Source organism: Culicoides brevitarsis, chromosome 3, assembly GCF_036172545.1.
Source record: "Culicoides brevitarsis isolate CSIRO-B50_1 chromosome 3, AGI_CSIRO_Cbre_v1, whole genome shotgun sequence".
NCBI classification, from domain to species: Eukaryota; Metazoa; Arthropoda; class Insecta; order Diptera; family Ceratopogonidae; genus Culicoides; species Culicoides brevitarsis.
This window is the reverse complement of record NC_087087.1, coordinates 15,470,037-15,489,204: the sequence shown is the minus strand read 5'-3', so window position 1 is coordinate 15,489,204 and position 19,168 is coordinate 15,470,037. Positions and strand designations below refer to the sequence as shown.

General features: G+C 27.6%; 5 protein-coding genes across 5 annotated transcripts; 2 read left to right on the top strand and 3 right to left on the bottom strand.

Moving 5' to 3' along the window:
- Positions 1 to 4,309: 4,309 nt before the first annotated feature.
- Positions 4,310 to 6,332, top strand: LOC134835066 (corticotropin-releasing factor-binding protein). Its single transcript, XM_063849917.1, has 6 exons — positions 4,310 to 4,424; positions 4,511 to 4,577; positions 4,654 to 4,868; positions 5,521 to 5,740; positions 5,800 to 5,948; positions 6,003 to 6,332. Exons 1-6 carry the CDS (start codon positions 4,371 to 4,373, stop codon positions 6,243 to 6,245), a joined length of 948 nt encoding a protein of 315 aa, XP_063705987.1. The 5' UTR covers positions 4,310 to 4,370; the 3' UTR covers positions 6,246 to 6,332.
- A 1,371-nt stretch (positions 6,333 to 7,703) lies between these two features.
- LOC134834725 (small RNA 2'-O-methyltransferase) lies at positions 7,704 to 9,826 on the bottom strand. The gene is made up of 3 exons (XM_063849479.1): positions 9,610 to 9,826; positions 9,472 to 9,552; positions 7,704 to 8,660 (listed from the first exon to the last, which is right to left on the bottom strand). The coding sequence occupies exons 1-3, from the start codon at positions 9,763 to 9,765 to the stop codon at positions 7,722 to 7,724; spliced, it is 1,176 nt and encodes a 391-aa protein (XP_063705549.1). The 5' UTR covers positions 9,766 to 9,826; the 3' UTR covers positions 7,704 to 7,721.
- Positions 9,827 to 10,137: 311 nt separating this feature from the next.
- On the bottom strand, positions 10,138 to 10,879 carry LOC134834317 (small ribosomal subunit protein uS3m). The gene is made up of 2 exons (XM_063848937.1): positions 10,659 to 10,879; positions 10,138 to 10,597 (listed from the first exon to the last, which is right to left on the bottom strand). Exons 1-2 carry the CDS (start codon positions 10,842 to 10,844, stop codon positions 10,193 to 10,195), a joined length of 591 nt encoding a protein of 196 aa, XP_063705007.1. The 5' UTR covers positions 10,845 to 10,879; the 3' UTR covers positions 10,138 to 10,192.
- A 1,696-nt stretch (positions 10,880 to 12,575) lies between these two features.
- LOC134834619 (arginine/serine-rich protein PNISR-like) lies at positions 12,576 to 16,282 on the top strand. The gene is made up of 8 exons (XM_063849351.1): positions 12,576 to 12,677; positions 12,815 to 13,591; positions 13,650 to 13,820; positions 14,560 to 14,662; positions 14,835 to 14,891; positions 15,039 to 15,136; positions 15,192 to 15,489; positions 15,605 to 16,282. Exons 2-8 carry the CDS (start codon positions 12,821 to 12,823, stop codon positions 16,141 to 16,143), a joined length of 2,037 nt encoding a protein of 678 aa, XP_063705421.1. The 5' UTR covers positions 12,576 to 12,677; positions 12,815 to 12,820; the 3' UTR covers positions 16,144 to 16,282.
- A 708-nt stretch (positions 16,283 to 16,990) lies between these two features.
- LOC134834286 (uncharacterized) lies at positions 16,991 to 18,250 on the bottom strand. Its single transcript, XM_063848899.1, has one exon. It carries the CDS (start codon positions 18,097 to 18,099, stop codon positions 17,236 to 17,238), a length of 864 nt encoding a protein of 287 aa, XP_063704969.1. The 5' UTR covers positions 18,100 to 18,250; the 3' UTR covers positions 16,991 to 17,235.
- Between the last annotated feature and the right edge of the window lie 918 nt (positions 18,251 to 19,168).

Below are 19,168 nucleotides of genomic sequence, written 5' to 3'. Positions count from 1 at the left end.
AACCTTATTCCAAGGATTTTATTAATAAATTAATTAATTAATTATTCATTAAATTACTACTCCGTTCTACCGATTCCATCCCGATCATGCCAGTACTGTGAAAAATGTGATGCCGGATGCGACATGTGTGGATAGGGATAACCATCCGTATGATACAATCCATAGTGCACTCCACTCGAAGCAACCTGTTTAAACAATCATAAATTCTAAGGACACAATCATTTTAAGGACTTCATAAAAAGTGTGAATATTAAATTTTCATTTAAAATTTTGTACTTTTTTTTTCATGGATATGCATCCAGCGAATTTACCCTTTTAAGCCCGTTGACGGAAGCCATAATGAGCGCCATTTTCGCCATCAAGAAGGATTTTCCCGCAATTACAGCTAAAAATTGGAAGCCCATTGGAATGATGACGGTGGCAACGGAAACGACGCCCAACAACATCATGGGTAACATTTGATGGCGGCGACGGTGTCGAGCTTCAGTTTCATCTGAAATTTATTATTATTTTTTAAATTTGTATTTTTTTTTTTAAGTTTTTGTAGTTAACTTACTTCTTTTTTTCTGTTGCAAAATGTTAAGATGCAAAACGTGAGTTCTGAAAATATCTCGCAATCTGATCAATATTTGGGAAGCCCAGCTTTTCCATGTTCTTGGAAGGATATTTTTATTTATTTCATCTTCAGTTTCATTTCTGTAAAAATTAAATAATTTATTATTTACAAATTTATTGATATTAATAGAAATGAACATATTTATTTAATAAATAATTTTTTTATCAAATAAAAAAAATATTCTTTAAAGCCAAAAATATAAAAATTTTCAATTTTTTATGTTTTAAAATTTTTAATCCAGTATCTCTTATTTTTTTTTTGTTAATTATATAATTGACAAAATTTAATATTTATTTATTAAAAATAAAAAAAAAATAAAATTTAAAATAAATTATTTATTTAAAAAATTTTAATAATATATTTTAAAATATTAAACAAATTTATTAATTTTATAAAAAAAAACTTTTTTTTTATTTTTTTTTCATATTTTGATAAATAAATTTTAATTTTAAATTGATAAAAAAAAATTAAATATTATTTATTTATTTAACTTATTAAATTTAAGCAGTTTTTCAAAATTATTATTTTTTTTCTTAAATTCTTTATAAAAAATTGTTAACTAAAAGATATTTTAATTACATAAATATTTTTTTTAATTAGGTATTTAAATTAATTAATATTTTAAAAATTAATTTAATTATTTATTTAAATAAAAAAATAACATTTCAAATAAATTTAATTAAATAAATATTTTTAAAAAATTTTTTAATAAAAATATGTTTAATGAAAAAAATTATTTTCTTTAATTTATTTATTTTTATAAAAATTAATATTCAATTCGAATCAAAAATATTCAACAACATAATTTTTTTCTATAATTTTTTCCAGCGTAAATTCATTTATGGTCATAAATCGCAATAAATTTTACTATACATCGCTGTTGTTTCATGGATTTATTTTTATCACACAACAATAAAAAATCAATTAAAGCTTACAAGCATTTTGCCGCCTACCTTATTTTCCTGGGATTTATGTGATTTTTTTCTGCGAATGAAATTTTCACTAATCTTGCATTTTCATTCAGTTCGATCACAGGACTATTCAAGTTTTTATCCAGCACTTTCAATGATTCTGTCATGAAGCATTCACTAATGGTATAATTACTTTTTTGTTTGCACTTGTTATTAAAATATTCAATGTCCTTAAGAATATAATCCAGCTGGTTCTTTGTATACATGGAGCAATTAATTCGTGTTAACAAATTAATTCCGAGAAAAAAAATAAATATTTTCATAGTTCCTTAGTTAATGAAAAGAAATCGCTTTAATTTCCTTCGATTATTTTCTAGATACTAAAGCTTTTCACAAAGAATGCCAACTGCTTTTATAATAAAAAACTCTATTAAGGTCAGTTTAGCGTATCAATAAGTTTCAGTCCAATTGAAATGACACACCTGCTTGTCTTGTTCTGTGTAATAAATGACATTTTTTTTTAATCATGAAATTTTCAAGAAATAATTTAAAAAAAAAATAATTTAAAATTTACAAAAAAAAAAATATTAAAATATTTTTTAATTTTTTTAACCTTTACAGACAGACTTAAAGTAAAATTTTTACTTGAAAATTAAAAATTTTAAAGCATCATTCAAAAAATTTAAATTTTATTAAATTAGTAATTTGTATAATTTATTCAAACAAAAAAAAAATTTTTAAATAATTTTTTAAACCTTTACAGACAGACCTACGATGAAAATTTTACTTGAAAATGCCCTAAATAATTACCGTTACAAGACACATGCTTATACGCATCATTCAATTTCTTTGCAAATGATTACTGATATTTTTACGTCGAAGTAAGTAGGTAATGATGCGTATTAGTAATTTGTATGGGCATGTATTTCATTTATTTAAACAAAACTAACATTAGAACTTTCGAGTATTCAACGCCTTTGATAAGAAAGTTATAAATATTCAGAACAAAACAAATGTTAAAATTTAAAAAAAAATATTTTTCAAAAAATTTTGATTTATTTAAATAAAATGTGAATTTATAAATTAAAAATTAATAAAAAAATGTTCATAATTAAATAAATTAATTTTATGAGATTTTAGTCAAACTTCAATTTACATATTTGAACAAATTTTCCTTTATTTTTTTTTTTTAATTATTCTTAGGCCATTAAATTTAATTATTTCACTTTATGTTGCATGAGGATTTTTATGAAGTGGGGGGGGGAGATAAAAAATAAAAAAAAAAAATTTTTTTTTACTAAATTTTTTTACTTTTTTGAACGTTAATCGTTAATTGAAGTTTTTAAGTCAAAACTTTAATAAAATTTCACAAAATAAAAATTTAAGAAAAAATAAAAAAATTTCTTCACGTGACTCAAAAATTTTTTCATCAAATTTTCGATAGATAATGCATTTTTAAAGCAAGTTAAGTTCATATCTAATGTAATTTTAATTTTTACTGGACATTATTATCGTTTTTTAATCAAAAAGTACCAAAAAATGTCAAAATTTTTCCTTATTTTTTTATTATTTTTATTTTCCCCCTGAATTTTTTCGGCAAAATCGGAGGGGGGGGATGACATAAAGTGAAATAATTAAATTTAATGGCCTTAGAATTAAAAAAAATAAACTAAAATTTTTTTTTATAATATTTAAATCAAAAAATAAGTAAATTAAATTAATACAATATTCAGAAGTTTTTTTTTAAATATTTATTTTTTAAAAATAATAAATTAAATAAATTAATAAATAATAAATAAATTTTTTAATTTAATTTTAAAGAAGAGCATGATTTACGAAAATATATAAAAAATATATTTAATAAAATAAAGAAAATGTATGAAATTAATTTAAATTTATTAAACATATTTTTAAGTTTTTAATTATCTTTTCTATTTTTTTTTATTTTTCAAGTTTTAAATTATTTTGAATCAAGTAAATTTTATTGCAATTCATAAAAGCAAAAATATTTTATTTAATTTAATTTTTTAAGTTAATTGTTAAATATTGCTTAAAATTTTTCATGTTAATTTATATTTATTGCACATACTTCGTCTCTATAAATTTATATTGTATGATTTTCAGCACATGTTTTTCCGTCTTCTTTAAAAAATTGTATTAAATAAATTTATTCTCAAACTTTATCTTCGTATATTTTGGCACCAAAAGTTTTAAAAAAGTTTAACACAGTGGGCTAAATTTACTCAAATTTATGTAAAAAATCATAAAAATTAATTAAATTATTTAAAATTATTTTTTTTACTAAAATTTTTAAACCCTAAAATTACTTTAAAAAATTTTTTAAAGTAAAACGGAAGAATTAGTGCACCGTTGCTTTAGCTATTATATATCACTTACAAAGAAGTCATGGAAAAACAAAGATCAAAGAGATGTATTTGAAACTAAAATATTATTTTTCATCGGAATGTTATAAAAATAAAGTTTACTACTCTGTAACCTTTAAACGTCTAAACTATGTAATTGTATGCTCCATTGAATCTCTCTTTTCTCTCTCATTTTTCCACACATATGTGTACTCTAATTTCCACACATAGCTAATTCCACACACTTGACTACATTTGACAATGTCATATCATACATCATATCCTATATCCTGATGACATATGTTTAGTCCTAAAGATATAAAAAGCGATGAATAGAGAAGATTCTTGACAGTATCAATGTTGATTTTTATCAGTAAAGAACGAAATAAGGGGCAAAAATATTATTTTATTTAAAAAGAACAAATTCTCAATAAACTAATTAAAGATTTTGATTGATTTGGAAATTAATTTTAATTGAACATGAAAATCGTTCTTTTTCTTTTTGTAATTTTTTCATCAAAAATTGGGACTCAGGTTCGTAAAATTTATGATAATGACATAATTATCATAATTTAACCATAATTTAATTACTTTTGCAAATTTTCTCATTAATTTTACAGGCATGGTTTCCAGTGAAAAATCCATTTCAACTAAAAATAGCAGAATTAAAGCAACATTCAATTACAGGCAAGTATTTTCAAAGGATTTTGGTACAACAACAACAAAAAAAATTTAACATTTACATTTTTCCCGAATTTCTTAGATTGCATGGATGTACGGTCAGACGAAGGAATATATAAATACACAAAAACGATAGATTACAATTCGGAAAAGAACCACTCGAATTTCATTGACGTATCTGAGGTAGCGGATAGCATGCGTGTATGTGGCTTGTATTTGTTCACAGATCCAGATAAAATTATCGAAATATTTATTCGGCAATTGGATGTGGATTGCGAGTTTGGCGGGCTGGTTTCGGTAAATATCATGAATAATTATTTTTTAATTAAATTTAATTGTTTAATTTAATTTAATTTTATTTGAAAGAGCAAGAAAAGAAAAAAATAATTTTTTATTAAATTAAAAAAAATATTTAATTAAATTTAAAAAAAATTATTTAATTAAATATTAATTTTTTTTTAAATTTTAAAGAGCAAGAAAGGAACAAAAAATTTTTTTAATTAAATTTAAAAAAAATTAATTAATTAAATATTTAATTTTTTTTTTAATTTAAAAGAGCAAGAAAAGAAGAAAAAAAATTTTTAATTAAATTAAAAAAAAGAATTAATCAAATTTCAAAAAAAAATTTAATTTTAATTTAAAAAAAAATATATTTAATTAAATTAAAAAAAATAATTAATTAAATATTCAAAAAAAAAAAAAAAAATAAATAAATAAAAATTTTTAATTTAAAAGAGCAAGAAAAGAAGAAAAAAATTTTTTTAATTAAATTTAAAAAAAAATTAATTAAATTATTAAAAATAATTATATATTTATAAAAAAATTAAAATATATTTTTAAAAATGATTTGAAATATTTAAATAAAAAAATTTAATAAAAATTAATATTTTTTTTGTTATAATTTAATCATATAATATTTTAAGACAGTTAATTAAATAAAAAATTTCAGGTATTTGATGGTTGGGAATTAAATGGTAATTATTTTCCCAATCAACATGACCATCCTCTAAATTTAGAGCAAAGAAGCAATGAGCTATGCAATACTTGGAATCACTATCCTCTGTACAAAAGTGTTTATCGTTCAAGCCAAAATGCAGCTTTAATTCAATATCGAATTCCAGTTAAAGGATCATTCACAGTTATTGTTCGTCATTTGAAAAACCCACAACGTAAGTCAATTTTTCTTAAATTTAATTAAATTTTTAATAAAAAATAATAAATTTTTTAGCTTGTAATATATTAGTCCAACCAGAATTATCCCCATCTTATTACTTGAGTAACTATGGCGAGAGAAAAAATTGTTCCATCAGCTCAATGTTTCCCGCAAAAATTAAACTTATTCATTTCAATGTTGGAGGAAAACAATTGCAGCACGATGTAAGTTAATAATTTACTAATTTTTCAATTAATTTCAAGTTTTTTTCTTTAAAGTGTGACACGAAAGCAGATAGACTTGCTATTGAAGGCGTTATGGAAGCAAATGCTGATAGTCCAAAGACACTTGCAAATATTTGTGGAAAATCGAATCAAATGTTAACTTATTCAATGCTTTGCGATTTTTCAACTCTTCGGTTAATATCGAGTGGATTGTATCAAAATCGAGTGCTTTTGTCGTTTGATTTCAATAGTTTTGATGAGGAATTAGTTCATGATACTTTGTACTGTGAAACTTAATGAAAAAATTTAAGTTTAAAAGATGAAAAAGTTTAAAGTTTAGTGAAATCACATAGAAGTAAACCCATGTACATATTTTGTTAAAAGTTGTGCGTACTCATGATTTATGCAAGATTTAAGTTGTAATAAAGAATATAATGGAGATATTTGTAAATAGCAATTTTAAGAGGAGTTTTTGAGATTTTTTACATTTTTTAGATCATATTATTAGGGGACTTTATGGAGTTTGGATTGATCATATTTAATGGATGGACTTATTGAAGAAAGTTTCGTAAACTTGATTTTTTCTTATTAAGGTCGCTCCAAATGAAACTCAAAATTTTTTCTGATGCTCCGTGTCGAAAATCCAATGGGGTAAATTAAAAAAAAAAAATTATCAAAAATTACCGAAATACACAAATTTCCATATTTTTATAAGAAATTAAAAAAAATTTAAATTTTCAATTTTAACTATTTTTTTTTTTGAAAATCATATTTTAACTTAAATTCTCTTCTTAAAAATATTTTTCATAAAACTACTGAGTTTATTTTCAAAATTTTTTTGACAGTTATTTTTAATGAATTTTTTTTGTTAAATTTTTTATATGAAGTAGGTATCTTCAAATACATTTCAAAATAGCAAATCTCAAAGCAGATAAAAAAAAATTTAAAAAAATCAAAAATATTATTTCACCCTCAAAAATTGTAAGAGTTTGTCATTTTGTATGAAAATAGTATTTCAAAACTTTTTTTATTTAAAAAATTTTGGACAAAACTATTGAGTTTCATTTGAAGCGCCCTAATTCGAATTCTAAATTATTATCAAGATTTGCTAAAATTCATCAAAAAACCTCTTTAATGAGCTTTTGGAAGAACGTCACATATACGGTAGTTGTTTTAATTCAAGTTTACAAATGGCGATATGTGGCAAAATTCGGTGTTTCTGTCTGTAAGCAAACATTTGATCTTAAATTTAATACAGTCAATGCCCCCATATTCGGCAGCTGAAAAAACCAAATCGGGCGAATTGAGAACCATGTGTTACCAAAGCCGGGCACCAAGCAAACTAAGAATAATAATGTTTAATTCCTTTTTTTCTTAATATTTTTATAAAATCAGGTGAAAAATGTTGAATTTAGTGGTAAATTCATTTTTCGACTTAAAATTTCCCTTGTGTTTGGTGTCCGAATATGGGGACTTGTCCGAATTGAGTGCTGTTCCAATATGGGGGCATTGACTGTATTATCGATTGTTAAAATTTCGTCAATGTTCAGATTTGTATCGTTGAAACTCGTCAATATTCTCAACAACAGACCATCTGTCGATTGGATGAACAATTTTCCACTCTTTATGAGGCCTTGAGAGATCGCGTTCTGAGCCTTTCGCATCCGTTACCTGATACAAAAAAAATTAACCGATTATCCAAATTTTCTGATTTCTGTAAAAAAATGCCATAAAAAAAATAATTTTTTAGCTTTTTCGTTTAAATTCAAAGATTTAATCCCAATTTTCTTCTTCTTCTTCCGTTCTTTCGACTTCATAATTAGGTGAAAACTCGTCATTTAATAATTCATCATTTAAACTTTCAAGAGATTCGTCTTCAATTAAATCAATTATCACATGTTCCTCTTCGACTTTGTATCCTTCTTTGACTAATAATTCCTTTAGTTGCTCTGTCGATCCACACAGCGGAGATAAAAGTTCAAATAAAACATTCAACGGTATTATTGAGAGACTTCCATCGTAATTCGTGTACTTTTTAATATTTTGATTTATATGAAACTTGCAGTCATCGATAATTTTTTGTGAGTCACTGCGTTTGTCGTACGTGTAATCAACTGAAAAAATTAATTCAAAATCGTCTTCATTGATTTTTTCCTTCTTTTCAGGACTTTCTGTTTGACACGAAGCTTTAAATTTCTCCGCAACATCATCTACCGTACTTTCTAAGCTATTTACAAAATCCTTCAGTAAAAAAACAGCGGCTTGACTCACTCCTCCGACATCTAATTCGGGAGGCACTGCTCCAATTTGATAAAACATCACAGAATAACTCGGGTAGGTTCGGCAAACATCATTCGCCCAATTTTCAAATTCTTCTCGAGTCCATTCGAATTTGTGATCTGGATGGCGAAATGTTTGCAAATCCGGAAATAAGACGTTCGCTTCACGGTTTGGAGTGGTGAAAATTGCAATTTTTGGTTTCATGAATTCAAAAACGACGGATGGCATTCGTTTTAAATGGTCTTCTGTTAAGTGCTCGATGAGTTCAATGGCGACTACGGCATCTGTTTGTTGAAGACATTGACTTTTGCTGGCAATACTTCCTTTGTAGACCTCAACTTTTAAGGGTTTGGGACGTAATGAGTAATAGTCAACCATAAGAGGTTCAACCACGAACATGTTGCGGCGAAGTAATTCTTCGTCAATGTCGATCTGGAAATTAAAAGAAAAAATTAATTGAATTTGATTTAAAATTTTTTAAAAATATTTTAAAATTGATCAAATTTTTTTTGGTCAATTTAACGCCTTAAATTATGCAATCAATCAAACAAATTTTCAATTTTGAGTTTCCTTAAGATATGCAATGAAGCTTACATTCTTATTTTGCAACTTTTATTGACTTTTCATGATTTTTTCTTCGAGTTTTCAATTTATAAACCTTCTGATAGTTATTTATGAAGATTTACAACAAGTCGCAGAATAATTTGAAAATCAAAACTTGACTTATTGCGTTACAATTATTTTAAGAATTTTAAGGTTAGTTTTTGTTGTTTATGTTTTTGCAAAATTTTTAACTTTTTAAATAAAATTTTTATTTTTTGAATAAAGAATGATAATTTTTCTTGATTTTTTTAAATTTTTAGAAATTCAATTAAAAACTTAAAGAAATCTAAGCCTAAAAATATTTTTTTTTGGCGCCAAAAATTATGTGAAAGTGCGAAATATGAATAAAATATAGCAAACATTTCAATTTAATTCATTCTAATTTCAATTCAAAATCTAAATTTTTAGGATTTTGAGCTCAAAATGTTGAATTAAAATTTTTATAAGTGAACTGATAATTTTTTAAAAATTCAAAAAGCGCGGGAAATAGCATTTTTACTCTTAAAATATCAATTTTTGCTTGATTTTTGCAAAAATTGTATCTTAATAAAGATATTTTGGATTTTCGAGCAACACAAATCCTCAAGAGAATTTAGCAACAACAAATATTTTTAATTTTGCATGAAAATACGAAACTTACTTCAACAACATGCTCAATTTCCGGCAAATTATACCGAATCGTATTGAAAAATTTCATCTCAGCACATCCAAAGTCAACTACCTGTAAATGATTCTCTTAAAAACTGTTGACATTCTGAAAAATCTTTTAAAAACAAACCTTTTTGATTTCATTTTTGAAGAGTTTGTGTCCCAAAACTTTGGCTACAAAACAATATCTTTGTACGTAAAGTGCCGGGTCGAATTTAATTTGATTTTCTTCAGTGTAGTAATAAGTTGGTATGAAATCCAGATTTATATCCAATTTGAATGACATTTTGTAGGAACAAGGAACATTTCTTTTAAAAAAGTTAAAAAAATAAGAGCAGTTTTTCAAGTTTAAATTGTTTTGATTGGAAATAAGGCGTCGCTTTATTTTGAAATTTTATGGTGACCTGATGTTAAAAGTTCGAAAACGGACTTCGAATAGTTAAAAGTTGGTTACCTTACGTAAGTTATTTGAATTTTCGGACAGATTTTTATGAAAAAAATGCCAAAAAAGTATAAAAATGTCTTCAAACAATGGCTTAAGAACATCTTAAAAATACTAAATTTGACTAAAAAACTTCTAAATTTGATCGTAAAAGACCAAAAAATGAAAAATCTCTTAATTTGAGTAAAAACCTCTTACCTAACGTAAAAAAACCGAAATTTTTAATTTTTTTCAATTTATTTACCGACTAACTTCTACTAAATTTCTCATTTTAAATATATTTAAAGATAACATCTTTCGAATCAGGTGTCGTTTGCAGCTCCAACGTGATCGGACATTGCAACCAATACGACAAAAACTCTTCCGTGTATCCAATTAAAAAGTACATTTTCCTCGCACTGATGCCTTGTCTAATAATCGACGCAATCCGAATGTGGTTATGCTGCCTTTTAATGATAATTTCAGACAAACACAAGCCATGCCATGTTCCCATCATGAATTTCCGAATAAACATATCCTCAATAACTGTTTCGGCAGCTCGATGTGCTTCAAGAACATCACCTTCATACCCGTGTGGCTTAAATGTGTGATAATCAACCAAATCTGCGATATTCCAAATGTTTCCCGGAGGCTTCACGCCCAGTGAGAGATTTGAGGTGTCCCAAGAATTCCATGCCTAAGAGAAAATTTTAAAAAATTAATTGAAAATTTTCATGAGAATTGAAAATGTTACGAACTTTTCGAACGCCGATGTAATGCGGAGGATTTGCCATTTCGTATGTCAAGGGCATATCACCTTTTGGCGTCTTCCGGAAACGACCTGCTTTGATTTTGTTGCATGCTGCGGTTACGTGGAAGGCTCTGGCGTGAATCAATGAGCAGAAATTCGCATTTTTTGTCAAGTTAACCAGATTTAGTGCCATGTTTTGGTAGAAAAAGGAGTTGACAGCTGTTTTGAAATGTCAAATCAAATTTAAGGCGGCGCTTTAATTAGGGTTGCTAGATTTGTTTTTATCCAAAATTTTGATTTTTTAAAAATATTTTTGATTAAAAATTGTGAATTTAGGAAAATATTTGCAAATCTAAGAAATTTTAATTTTCATTAAAAAATTTTAATTATGTAAATATTAAAAAAATGAAATTGGAAAAATAAATTCCTTTGACATAGTTTTGTCAAATTTAAAAAAAAATCATTTTTAATCAAAGCTCAAAACTGCTTGAAAAAAAAATTTTTCTTTGACATAGTTTTGTTTTGAAAACTAAATCAAGAGCAAAACTAAATCAAAAACTGTGTCAAAGCCATTTTTGTCAAATTTTGCTCCAAATGGATAAAAATTTGTCAAAGGGCTCTAATTTATCATTTTCTAGCTTAAAACTGCCAAAAAATTGAAACTGAAAAAAATTTTTCTTCAAGAGCCATGCTCAAATCTTGCTCCACATGGATAAAAATTTATCAGAAAGGTTCAAATTTATCATTTTTAATCATTTTCTAACTCAAAACTGCCAAAAAATTGAAACTGAAAAAAAAATTTTTTCTTTGACATAGTTTTGTTTTGAAAACTAAATCAAGAGCAAAACTAAATCAAAAACTGTGTCAAAAACTGTGTCAAAGCAATTTTTGTCAAATTTTGCTCCAAATGGATAAAAATTTGTCAGAGGGCTCTAATTTATCATTTTTAATCATTTTGCAACTCAAAACTGCCAAAAAATAGAAACTGAAAAAAAAATTTTCTTTGACATAGTTTTGTTTTGAAAACTAAATCAAGAGCAAAACTATGTCAAAAACTGTGTCAAATTTTTGTTTTGATAAAAATTTTCAGAGGGCTCTAATTTATCATTTTTAATCAATAACTCAAAACTGCCAAAAATTGAAACTGAAAAAAAAAAACATAGTTTTGTTTAAATCAAAAACTGTGTCAAAGCAATTTTTGTCAAATCTTGCTCCAAATGGATAAAAATTTATCAGAGGGGCTCTAATTTATCATTTTTAATCATTTTATAACTCAAAACTGCCAAAAAATTGAAACTGAAAAAAAAAATTTTTCTTTGACATAGTTTTATTTTGAAAACTAAATCAAGAGCAAAACTAAATCAAAAACTGTGTCAAAGCCATTTTTGTCAAATCTTGCTCCAAATGGATAAAAATTTGTCAGAGGGGCTCTAATTTATCATTTTTAATCATTTTGCAACTCAAAACTGCCAAAAAATTGAAACTGAAAAAAATTTTTTTCTTTGACATAGTTTTGTTTTGAAAACTAAATCAAGAGCAAAACTAAATCAAAAACTGTGTCAAAGCAATTTTTGTCAAATCTTGCTCCAAATGGATAAAAATTTGTCAGAGGGCTCTAATTTATCATTTTTAATCATTTTGCAACTCAAAACTGCCAAAAAATAGAAACTGAAAAAAAAATTTTTTCTTTGACATAGTTTTGTTTTGAAAACTAAATCAAGAACAATGCTTGATTTAGTTTTTTCTTCAAAACTGTGTCAAAGCGAATATTTTTGTGAATATTTTTTGATGAGCTAAAAAAGTGAAATTTTGTCTTCAAAAATTTTTTAGTTCAAAAACCCAAAAATAAGAAAAATTCATGAAAATATCAAACAGATGGCAACCCTAAATGCGCTTTTTCGAAATTTGACAGCAGCTGTCATTTCAATTTTCCGACAAATTACGAGTCTGGTTGAATGTTTTTCCTTTCAAATGAGAATTTCGTCGATAAATTCCTCGTTTTTAACTCTTGATTAAGGATCATCTGGTAAGAAACGTCTTCAGCACGTAAGATTTTCCGATGAAACTTGAAAAACTTTAAAATTTCATCGCGAAAACTTTCGTCGCCCGTATCGATTTTCTGACACGACTAAAAATGGTTTGAATTTTTCATGCGAAAAACAGGCAAAAATGGATCACTCGCAATGGGCCATGAGCATGAATCCGGCTTTTTATGCCAACACCCCGAATGCCAATGTCGATTGGGCTCAACTTGCCGCCCAATGGATTCACATGCGAGAAACTCTCCCCTCGGATCAACTAAATTCCTTCCCTGAAGCTCCGCCGCCGCCCTCGATCTCGTTATTGGGTCACCAACCTTCGAACGCGTACAACAAACATCATGACGAAGTCAAGGGCGAAGCACCGATGGAAGTTGAAAAGGACGAAGATGACGTAATTCCGTCGTTTGACACTTCGGTGCCGCTCATTGCACCGCAACCGCCCATCATTCAACAATGGAATGTCGCACCGCCCTCAAATATTTCGAATCCGGCATGGCGAAACCCAGCGTGGCAAGTTTATCCGCCGCCCGTGAACGAAAATTTGCAGCAACCGCCGCCAGCATTGACGAAACCGCCTCCTTTGTGTCCCGAATTGCAAGGATACACGACGAAAAATCGCTTCCAACGCTCGCCTCCGAAGAATTTTTCCGTTCCCGTGCAAGAAAATGTCGATGAAGGCGGCGCAATGGGAGGAATGGAAACCTTAGATGCGGCAAAACGCAAAACTCTTCCGGCTTGGATCAGAGAAGGCTTGGAAAAAATGGAAAGAGAGAAGCAACGCGAAGAAGAAAGGATTAAAATGGAGGAGGAACGCAAGAAAAAGGAAGAAGAAAAGAGAAAACTCGAAGCTGAAATGTTGCAAGAGCTCGAAAGTACAAAAGTTTTGCGGAGTAAATTTGTAAGTTTTTTAATTTTTGTGAAAAATTGCGGAAATTTTCATAAAAATTTAATTTTAGGACATGGATAATTCCGATGAAGAGGATGAAAATGAAGAGGATCAAGCAGAAAGTGTTCCTGTGACACCCCAAAAATACGTGCCTCCAACCCGAACGCCATCCCCGGAGGAAAAACCGAAGACAGGAGGGCCTGTTGTTATTAAATCTCGCGAGCAGCAAATGCAAGAATTGGTAAGATTAGTTTTTAAAGCTTTTTTTCTAATTTTTTATATATTTTAAAAAAATTTAAATTAAAAAAAAATGTTTTTGATTAAATTTAAAATTATTTTTAAAAAATATTCGCCTTTTAATTAAAAAAAATTATTATTAATTTTTTTTTATTTTCTAAAATTTTTTAATTAAATTAAAATTGAAAAAAAAACAAAAATATTATTCATTAATTTTTATAAACTTTTTGTTACTTTTTTATTTTTTTTATAAAATAATTGAAAGTATTTTTTATTATTTTCAATTTTTTATTTAGTTTTATTATTAATTTTTGATAATTATTTAAAAACTTCATTTCCTTGAAAATTCTAATTTTTTTTATAAAAAACTTTATTAATATTGTTCAATTTATAAAAATTTATTTAAAAAATAATATGAAGTTTTCCTTCCTAATTTTATTATTATTATTATTTTTTTTAATTTAAAAAAATATTTTTTTTTTAATTTTAATTTTTTTTTGAAAAATTCCTTATAATTTTCTTAAAAAAAATAATTTTTTATAATTTTTTTAAATAAATTTTTTTATGAAAAATTTCTTAAGATTCTTTTTAAAAATTATTTGAAAAAAATAAAATAAATTAAAAATAAATTTAAAAAAATAAAATTTAAATTATTTTTAAATTAAAATTTTTTTGTGGTCATTTTTTAATTAAAATGTTTAAAAAAAATTGAATTATTAATAAAATTTTCTTCATATTTTCAGATGATGTCTGTCAGGAAGAATCTCACCGAAATCCTGCTCGAAGTCACAAATGAAGAGATTAAAAGTATCGCACGTGAGACCCATTCAAAAATGAAATCGAAAGGTATTTTACATTTACAGAAAAAAAACCAACAAACCACAAAAAAAATTAGAAAACTCGATTTTCCGGCAAAAATTTTTTCCAAATATTTTTTTATTTATTTTAAAATCTTCTTTTTTGAGTCAATTATCTTTTTAAATCTATTAACAAAATGTCCAATTATTTACGTCTAAAGTTAATAGAGCACAAACTTTGCGAAAGACCGCTTTAACATCCATTACTGGAGGACTCGGTAAGTCTAAAAAAATATTTTTTTTTCTTTAAAATTTTTTATTTTAGTAAATTTTTAGTAAAATTAGTGAAAAAAAGGGATTTTCCTTAATTTCCATTGTTTGAAACTGGTTTTCATCTCTCGGAATTTTTATTTTTTTTTCTTTAGGTCTAGGGATCTACGGAAGTGAGAGCGAATCTTCGGATGACGAGGACAAAAGTGACAAGGAAGACACGAGCGGAGTGGATTCTGAAGCGGAAATTAGAGTAATTTTTTGGTTTTTTAACAAATTTTTGGTTTTAATTGAAAAAAATTATTCAGGAATCGATGAAAATTAAAAAGGCACAATTTGAGAGAGTTGTTGAGGAAATCGAAGAGTACCTCGAGAGGGAAGAGCTTGCTGAATTAACGCGAAAACGTGAATGGGAGCGAAAATATGGCGCAGATCATAGTCAAAGTCGCCCGAATAGCGACGATTCCGACGATTCGAGTCAAGAATCTGCGGAAAAAGTCGACGTTCCACAGAATAATAAGTATAAAAGCAATGAGAGTGGTAGTGTTAAGAGAAATCATGACATGGGTGAGCCACATCATTCAAGTGATTATAATTCTCGATCTGGTAAGTTACTTTTTGACGTGAATTTGCACGACGGACTGACACAAAAACACGAGACTCGACCGAATTTTTTGCTGCTGAACGATTTTTAAGGCTGAAATTTCATCAAAAAATGCAGGTGCTCGCCACAAAGCACGCGTCTCTCGCTTTAGTGACCCCCGTGACAAGGTAAATGCCGCCGAATTGGCTGCCCAAGCAGCGCGCCTGCAAAAAACCGAGACAACGTCGAAAAAACACGCGGCACGAGACGACGCCGGCAGCTCGAATGTGCGTCTCGACTTGAATCAGTTCCTGAGACGCGAAGTCTCCAAAGACATGGTCGAGCTGATGAAGCAGGCGAAGCGAGTGCGATCGCGTTCCCGGTCCCGCAGCACCTCGTCAACTAACCCAAAGAAGTCACGAAGTAAATCCAGCAGGAAATCATCGAAGAAATCGTCGTCGCGACGTCGCTCATCGTCGTCGTCGTCTTCCAGCAGCGACAGTAGCTCAAGTAGTTCTTCCAGCTCGCATCGCAAACACAAAAAAAGTAAGAAATCCGCGTCGCGCGGCGGAAAAAAAGACAAGAAACGTCGAAGTCGCAGCAGAAGTCGATCGAGAAGCTCGCATCGGAGCAGCGGAAAGAGTTATTCGCGTGATCGGTATCGCGATCGACGATAAGGTGGTATGATATTTAATTTCTATTTTTTAGAAAACAGAAAAAAAAAAATCCAAAATTTTATGAGATTCCAATTTTTTTCCTTTATTTATTGTCATTTTTTATCATTTCAAACCGAATTTTGCAAAAAAAATAAATAAATCCATCAAATTTGAAATTTTCTCTCATTTTAGAGATCAAATTCAGGAATTCAGAGCTTTAAAATTCAATTAAAATGCTTAAAATTTAAGAAAAATAAGGCAAGTGCAATTTTTAAAAATGTTTCAATTTTTTTTAAAAACCAAAATTTTTTAAAAATTGGTCAAAAATTATTTGAAAATTTATTTGAAAGAAGAAAATTCATGGTAAAAATCTTATTTCGTCACAAAAAAATTTCAAAATTATTTTTTTTAAATATTTCTTTAAAAAATTTTCAAATTTATCTCATTGTTAATTATAAATAATTTTGTATTTTGAAATTAATTTTTAATTATTTAAAAAAAATTAAAATTAAATTTTTTTATATTAAAATTATTTTTTTTAAATAAGGAATTTTAGACTTTTAATAAATTAATAATTTTAAATGTTTAATTCAATAAATTAATTTAATAATTTTATTATTGAAATTCCTGAAATTTTTAAGAATTTATTTTTTAAAAAAAATTTAATCTCTTTTCAAAAAAAAATTTTTTAAATTTATTTTTTTTATTTTTTAAAATTATAAATTACTTTTTTTAAATGCAAAATATATTATTTTTATTAATTAATTTCTGTTTATCTTAATTTTTTTTTTTAATTTTCAAATATTTTTTTTTTAATTTAAATATTTTTTTTTCTTTAAATTTTATGTGAATTTTTGAAATTTTTTGATTTTTTTTTTTGTAAAATTAAAATATAGAAAAAAAAATTAGAAATATTCTAATCGATAAAATATAAAAATTTAACAAAAAAAAATTCGTAAAAAATAATTGGGATAAAATTCGTTAATTTTTTTTTTAAATGAAACATTTGTTAAAATTTCACTTGCCTTTTAATATTTTTTTTTTACTTTTTTTATAATTCTCTTTCATTAAATTTTTCTTGAATCCCTCTTTTTATCAAAACGAGGCTTCAATTTACTTCTTTGGGACCATTTCCTGCGATCTCTTCGTTGCAGCTTCAATCGCATTGATGAAAGTTGCTCTCAAACCGCCCTTTTCGAGTTCATGAATGGCGCAAATTGTCGTGCCTCCGGGCGAACAAACCTCATCTTTAAGTACTCCGGGATGTTTTCCCGTAACAAGTTGCGTTTTTGCGGCACCACAAACAGTTTGCGATGCAAATTTGATCGCCAGCGCCCTTGGAATGCCCTGTTTGACGGCGCCATCTGCCAACGCGTCGATCACGGTGAAAATATAAGCCGGTCCCGAACCCGAAAGAGCTCCAAGAGCATTAAATTGCTCGGGCGGAACAATTTCCGACGTGCCCAAATGTCCCATGAGACAATTCACGAAAAGCGCATCGCCTTGCGGGTCTTCGGAAGCTGAATTTATTTCGACGGCACAACATCCTTCGCCTACCTGAACAGGCGTATTGGGCATCATCCTCACGACACGCAATTGCGGCGGCGAAATCCCAAAATCATCGTAAATTTTGAGTTTTGAAGTGCCCGCGAGAACGGAAACAAAAAGTTTATCGGGCAACACGAATTTGTTAAAGTGAGATTTGAGTTCGTTCACGACGGCGGTCAGCATGTGCGGTTTCACGCACAAAAAGATAACGTTACACTGCTGAACGACTTCCCAGTTTTCGGTTGTGCAAGTTTTTGTCATGCGACTCCAATTGTCCTGAAGTTTGTCCAAATGTGGCCCGGAAACAGCAGTGACGGCATCTATGACACGAAAATCGACGAGACCCTTGGCAATGGCGAATGCCATATTACCTCCGCCGATAAATCCGATTTTTGAAGTTGCGAGACGTTCTTTGAATTCGTTCGACATTTCGATTGGAAGTGATTTCGGGATTTGACAACACACGTGGAAGGTAAGACGAAAGGAGATTAGATTTGACAATAATTTATTCAGATAAGATTTTGAGATTCTTTTTTTTTTTTTTTGAAAAAATTATTGAGTAACTTTTTGTTGTAGTTTAAACGTCTTTAGATAAAAACAAATCAGCTGTCAAATACAGTGTCGTTTCGATAATTTGAGCATTTTGTACAGAAAATTTGAATGGCGGTTGAGAAAAGACGTTTGAAAAAGTTACTTTTTGAATGGAAAGTTAACAACTTCGAGAAGAAAATGTACAAAAATTCGATTTTTTGGTAAAATTATTTAATGTAAAATTTTTTTGGAAGTTTAAGTTTGGGTACGGATCGATTTCATATGACTCCAGATTGATTTTGAGGAAATATGAAGCAGTAAATTTACTCTAGGACATCTTAAGGTATGTAATTTAATTTAAAAGCCATAAATGCAGAAAAATTAAATATAAAAATTTTAACCTTTTTTTTAAATTTAATAATTTTTTGAGCTTTTTTCAGTTCATGAATACCAAAATTATATGGAAACACAGATCGAATCTTCTTGAAGTACTTGAGGCTCTATTTTGATAAAAAACGCAAAAATTCAAAGACCATCTATAACATGCCATTCAAAAACCTACCAATGCAATGAGAATTCTGTACAATCTATTCAACCGAAAATTAGTTTTCGACATTAAAAACAAAAATGCTGCTGTTGCAAAAATAGGTGACCAATTATCACCTATTTTGTCGTCAATGTTTCAATACCACTAGAATGAAAATGCAGATCTTTCAAAAGAAGATTAAGAAGAAATAAACATGTTGGCTTTAATTGGTTAAAACTGATATCCTCACCTCGCCAGCATAAAAACACTTGCTAGTGAGCATAAAGTCCTTTTCTCTTCGAGGTATCTAAGTGCATCATATGTGTGGTTTTGCTGTCTTTAAGCATTCGAAATATGTTGATTACAGGAGAATTCGTAATAGCTCGACGTTTTCAATGTAAATATGTAGTAATGGAGAAATGCTTGCCTTCAATGAATAGA

Bases quoted from the DNA above. Each gene is read 5' to 3' on its own strand.
- LOC134834286 (XM_063848899.1), bottom strand. From the start codon at position 18,099: ATGTCGAACGAATTCAAAGAACGTCTCGCAACTTCAAAAATCGGATTT.
- LOC134835066 (XM_063849917.1), top strand. From the start codon at position 4,371: ATGAAAATCGTTCTTTTTCTTTTTGTAATTTTTTCATCAAAAATTGGG. The intron at 4,578-4,653 runs GCAAGTATTTTC...CGAATTTCTTAG, and splicing joins AAAGCAACATTCAATTACAG to ATTGCATGGATGTACGGTCA. The intron at 4,869-5,520 runs GTAAATATCATG...AAAAAATTTCAG, and splicing joins AGTTTGGCGGGCTGGTTTCG to GTATTTGATGGTTGGGAATT.
- LOC134834619 (XM_063849351.1), top strand. From the start codon at position 12,821: ATGGATCACTCGCAATGGGCCATGAGCATGAATCCGGCTTTTTATGCC. The intron at 14,663-14,834 runs GTATTTTACATT...TTACGTCTAAAG, and splicing joins TTCAAAAATGAAATCGAAAG to TTAATAGAGCACAAACTTTG. The intron at 15,490-15,604 runs GTAAGTTACTTT...CAAAAAATGCAG, and splicing joins TGATTATAATTCTCGATCTG to GTGCTCGCCACAAAGCACGC.
- LOC134834317 (XM_063848937.1), bottom strand. From the start codon at position 10,844: ATGGCACTAAATCTGGTTAACTTGACAAAAAATGCGAATTTCTGCTCA. The intron at 10,598-10,658 runs GTTCGTAACATT...ATTTTCTCTTAG, and splicing joins ATTACATCGGCGTTCGAAAA to GCATGGAATTCTTGGGACAC.
- LOC134834725 (XM_063849479.1), bottom strand. From the start codon at position 9,765: ATGTCATTCAAATTGGATATAAATCTGGATTTCATACCAACTTATTAC. The intron at 9,553-9,609 runs GTTTGTTTTTAA...AATCATTTACAG, and splicing joins TCAAAAATGAAATCAAAAAG to GTAGTTGACTTTGGATGTGC. The intron at 8,661-9,471 runs GTAAGTTTCGTA...TTTAATTTCCAG, and splicing joins AAATTGAGCATGTTGTTGAA to ATCGACATTGACGAAGAATT.